The 5,404-nt window shown below is 33.8% G+C and overlaps 1 protein-coding gene across 1 annotated transcript; it reads right to left on the bottom strand.

Moving 5' to 3' along the window:
- Nucleotides 1–2,704: 2,704 nt before the first annotated feature.
- LOC128549085 (monocarboxylate transporter 12-B-like) lies at nt 2,705–4,516 on the bottom strand. Its single transcript, XM_053525296.1, has 2 exons — nt 3,374–4,516; nt 2,705–2,746 (listed from the first exon to the last, which is right to left on the bottom strand). Exons 1-2 carry the CDS (start codon nt 4,514–4,516, stop codon nt 2,705–2,707), a joined length of 1,185 nt encoding a protein of 394 aa, XP_053381271.1.
- Between the last annotated feature and the right edge of the window lie 888 nt (nt 4,517–5,404).

Here is a 5,404-nt window from a genome sequence, read left to right as displayed (position 1 = left end):
GCGTGTGTATGAAGTTTCACAGAAATGCAGTTTGTTGGGAAATGAGGAAATGTTGAAATTATTTCAAAGTTGTGGTTCACAGAAACCATTATTTTTATTATCATGAAATGTATTGAGTGTTTTCTATTTACTGATGAAGTTTTATGGACCTTAGTCACCTACATTATAGATTTCAGAATGCAGATTATACACAGCCATTTACTGTTTCCCTTGCCAAAAACAACCAAAAATTTTGTCCAAGAAAAGAATGATATAACATAAATTATCTCTATATTGCCCCTATTCACAAAGCATGAATCTGTCTTATATACTTTTGAATATCATAGAATTCATTTTTTTTTTCGGACGAACGATAAACTTGAAGTCCTCGTTGAACTGTTAGGTTACTAGGAGTATGTCAGTGTCTAGTTCAAATCTAATATTACAAGAAATTTAGCAAGCATAATAACCCACTGCCAAAGTGTAGAAAATATTTCAATGAAAATGTTTTGTTTTTTTGTCAGGAATGGACAAATACAAAAACTATCTATTAAATTAAAAACTAAAAAGAAAAAAAAGAAGCAAGTTACAAGATATAATAAAACCAGAGCAACTGAATAGTCATATAAGATCAATAAACATATAAATTCAACAAGGAATTCTGTTTTAAGGTCACTGATGCTTTGATAAGTTATGGTCCCATGGCTTTTGATATTTCGATCTAACCACATTTAAAGAAGTATTAACTTGTCACTGACAAATTCAGCCAAATGCTCTTTAGCCTATTGCACACCTTAGTTGACAGTGTCTTAGTCTGTAAACAATGAGTAGATTTATATGACACATAAGCAAAAAAAAAAAAAGAAAGAAAAAAAAACCCAAAAAACAACAAATAGAACTTATAGGAATTTGCAAAAGTGTGCGCATTCTGAAATTACATCACTGTACCTATCAACAAAGAAAATAAGACAAAAAGGTTAAAAATAAGTTAACAGCGGCACATCCTTCGTTCATTTCAACATATCTATGCTTATTGATTCCTTTATTTACTTTGTAAATACGTTTTTCTTCCAAAGAATTTTTATGCAGGCAAATTGTAATTTTCCGTATTTTTTTTTAATATTCTCTTCGAAGTTGTAAAATACACGAACGCTCCCTTGTCCAGGCGATTATGGTATATCTGCGGTGTGTTCTATTTATAGAAAATGAGATAGGTAAGTAGGTCCTGCTAAGAATAGAATAGAAAACTTGACTTACAGAGTAACCTCCCTTATCAATAAATCGGATCAACATTTTAGCTTACACTCTACCAATTCAAGTCCTTATTTATTTCATATTAATAACAAAACATTCAGACCTCATTTTCAGCACTTTAGAGCATTTCAATGATATAAAAACCATATATGGTCATTTAGTATAACATGTCTTCTTATCAAAAATAGAAAAATATTGACATGTTATGTTGAATATAAGAAAAATAATCTGTTCTGAGAAACATCACCCTCTAAAAATGCCCCCATGAAAACAGCCGTTTAGCAGTTACGCGTAGGTAGACATTTTTCGCAAAGAATAAAACTTATTCCAAGAAATTTACAATGAAAATGGTCTAGATCTATTCTCAATACTATAAGCAATAAACATAAGCCAAAAATTTAACTGTCACCTCCTCATGTCACTCATTATACCAGATTTCATCCATAGCATGGAACTACATTTTGGACTACTTCACATGTAACACTGAGTAGTCACTTCCGGTTTGGTGTAATCCGTCCTTTTAGACGAAATTGTAAATAAAAAAATATGTTCTGCTCTACAAATAAGGAGAGGAAAGACAGATAGCATTGTTTTAAATCACATAATAAGTTGCATTACATACATTTTTTATGTTTTCTTTTTGCCATTTTTTGTTTATTTACTAAAATGTATTGTGCAATATCGTTGATCCTTTTACAAACTATTCACTGTGTTCAGTTTATCACTCCGAAACTATTCATTACCATCTTTACAGGGTCCGAAATAAAAGTGTATCCCATATACTCGACACCGCCTTCAGGGCGGCGTCGAATGACACATTTTATCATGTTAAATGAATGTCGGAACGTTTTGTACCTAAATACAATTGAGTGGACGGGATAGAGTTTTAAACTCGACAGCGTTGATATACACTTCTCTAACTTGCTAGCTAATAGATGGATTGTTTATTTACTTATTAATAAAGTAATCGCCATCGATATATACAAGACAAAAGGGTACATCAGATGTACATAGTAATGTCAAATTACTTGATTTATATCAAATTTTGCACTGAGCGGGTAGGTGGAATTTCTACATATTTTGGTTGGATTTAATGTCGCACCGACACATGATAGTTCATATGGCGACTTTCCAGCTTTAATGGTGGAGGAAGACCCCATTTGCCCCTCCGTGCATTATTTCATCACGAGCGGGCACCTGGGTAGAACCACCGACCTTCCGTAAGCCAGCTGGGTGGCTTCCTCACATGAAGAATTCAACGCCCCGAGTGGGGCTCGTACCCACATCGATGAGGGGCAAGTGATTTGAAGTCAGCGACCTTAACCACTCGGCCACAGAGGCCCCCGGAATTTCTACATTTTCCACACTACGAATACATTAGTGAATCAACACCTGTCTGAATACCTTTGAATTTACTTTTAATTTACAAGTACTTGCACGGTCCTTTTATATAAATTGAAAAAAGACACCCCTAAAGCTGATCGTTTTCAGTTTGATTGTCTAAATCTGAGAACTAAATGAGATAATCTTCATTTACACATAATAAGATATGCCGCTAACGGTGTTTATTGTAAAATGATAAATACGAAAATCATGTGAAGTGAAAAATTTTGATTTTTTTCATGATTTTAAACGTTCCTTAGATTCTTTATTTATTTAGAAATTTTGATTTTCTACTTAACAGGGAGCATATGTCAATATGTTTGCACAAAATGCCAATGTTAGAAAATAATTTCTGAATTCGATCACTGTTACCATATATCATGCGATCTTTTTATGTATTCGCACTGATAATTTCTCCATAAGTGTGCATTGCATATACAATGCAAACAGTATCTCAAAATACAGCTTTTAATATTAAAAATTGTTTTCAACTTTCGGCAAAATTAAACTTCAAAATCTATTTTTTTTTTCTTAATTAACACATACCGGCAAATGGTGGTCCGAGTAGATTTGCGACACCTTCCGTGAATAGAATGAATACGCAGAAGAAATTGTCAAACGCTTTCTTTATAAGCTTAGCTTTCGGATCTTATCCTTTTTCAACATGTTTAATATCGATATTGTAAATTGTAAAATGTAATATGCACATATGTTTGAAATAAAATATGTTTAAATTAAACGCTTTCTTTCCAACTACATCTATCAATACATATGAAAACAGAGCTTCCGTTGCTGCGGAAAATAATCCAAAACACCCCGACAAAATTACAAGTGGAACGTATCCCTTAAATATAGGAACTAGTAGAACAGATGCACCGCTCACAACGCTAGATAGCCCATAAACCACCGTACGGTTAATCCACTCCCTGTTACAAAGGACGCCATAACCGATTATACCAAACAAATGGGCGAATCCGATAATTAACAAAAGGTAAGACGTCTTTCGCAAACTTATTCCAATGTCGACGGTGTTTGAAACTATGAAAATGTAAGTTACGTCATACCAGAAAGTAACTATAAAATTTGAAAATGCAAACACTAAAAACGGAACGTTTTTCAGTTTGGATAAGTACAAACGCCGTAATTTGGCACGGGGTTTCCAATCATTCGGTACATCAGCGACAGTATATTCCGATATATCCTCTGGATATCTTGAACTGAAGCAGCAACTACATGGGAAATACAGTGAAGTACATTTGTAACTGCTAGGTTTCTTTTTATTTGGCCTTACCGGACAAAACAAAGCACCACAAACAATAATGTTTGATGCTATCCCACTTATTATAAAGAGAGCACCCCTCCATTCATACGCTGTGACGAGGTACTCTGTTAAAGGACCAAATATGAGTGTTCCGAGTCCAGAACCACACTCTGCTATACCAGACGCAAGAACCAGCCTTTTATCGAAATAATCTGTCACTACCTTGATGGAGTTAAAGTAGGGCAATGACATTCTAGTTCCGCCTACTAATCCATAGAATATCAGCAACATAGGTATGGAATTAGATAGTGATCCAACTGCAAACCCAACTGTGGCAATCAGTCCTCCCAACATCGTTGCCAAACGAGAACCGATGTTTCTTGTTATCATTCCTGCTATTGGTGCGAGCAATAATGGCGTAGAGAAAAATAAGGAACCTGTCCATGCTGTATTACTTTTTGTTTCATTAAACTCTTCTAGAATTTTTATAAAGAGGATTCCAAATGAATTACAGCATCCGTCGAAAATGATATTAAAAGCGAGTGCAGCGAACACGACAAACCAGCCTCTTCCACCGTCAGGGGCCTTTACCTTCCGGACTTTGGTTTCACTTGGTATGCTTGCGACAGTACCAACCATGGTGTTCGATTTTCCCTTACTGGAATATAATTACAGATTTGATAGATTGCAGTTTTGGTTAATCAGCAGTATTATCTTGTGAATGAAGTAAGGCTAATTGTCTTCTTTCAAATTGTCACGGAAAATATTTACTAAACCGCTAATTAACTATATAGTTATATATATATAGTTCAATTTCCAAGGAAAAACAGCATTAGACTTCTGAGAGGATTTTTTTTGCAATAATTTTAATTTTCACTGCAAGCGCTTTCAACTGTACATATCTTCAGGCAGTTATATATATATAATATTTCGTGTTTTAGATTTCTACATTGTGTAGTACATATTCCTTGGTGTCTAAAAATTTTTCAGTCATGAAACAGTAAATATACGGGATGTACAACTTTTCTTTCATCGTGCGATGCAGTTAATGCACCGTGAAAAATGAATGGGGAAAAAACGTTAAATGAAATTATATTAACTTTATCTTAAACCATTTTTCGCAACAATCTATCAAAAATATTATATTTAAATACGTTTCAGAAATTGTTTAATTTTTTACAATGTCTGGGTGTCTTTGTTGTGTTTAAGAACGTCGCCACATACTGGAGAAAAAATCAGTACTTTTCTGTATGAATAAGTTAAATAGAACGCTAGACGGAATATCAAATGAAAAATATATCATTAAATTTGTTAATGCAATAATAAGGATTTAGTTATGTGCAACAACATTCTTAAATATCACGAAAAAATATTTCTTAAATTTGCATCAGGTTACCTTTTAATGCAGAGTCAGTTAGGTTACTCTTTCTTAAGATATGAACTTTACACACTGTTTTTCGGCGACGCCGTCTAAATTCGTTTTCGTTACCTATGCCACGTGACTTCAGTTTGCAAATCAAACTACTT

Source organism: Mercenaria mercenaria, chromosome 2 (assembly GCF_021730395.1).
Source record: "Mercenaria mercenaria strain notata chromosome 2, MADL_Memer_1, whole genome shotgun sequence".
Taxonomy (NCBI): domain Eukaryota; kingdom Metazoa; phylum Mollusca; class Bivalvia; order Venerida; family Veneridae; genus Mercenaria; species Mercenaria mercenaria.
This window is presented reverse-complemented; position numbering and strand designations above follow the sequence as displayed.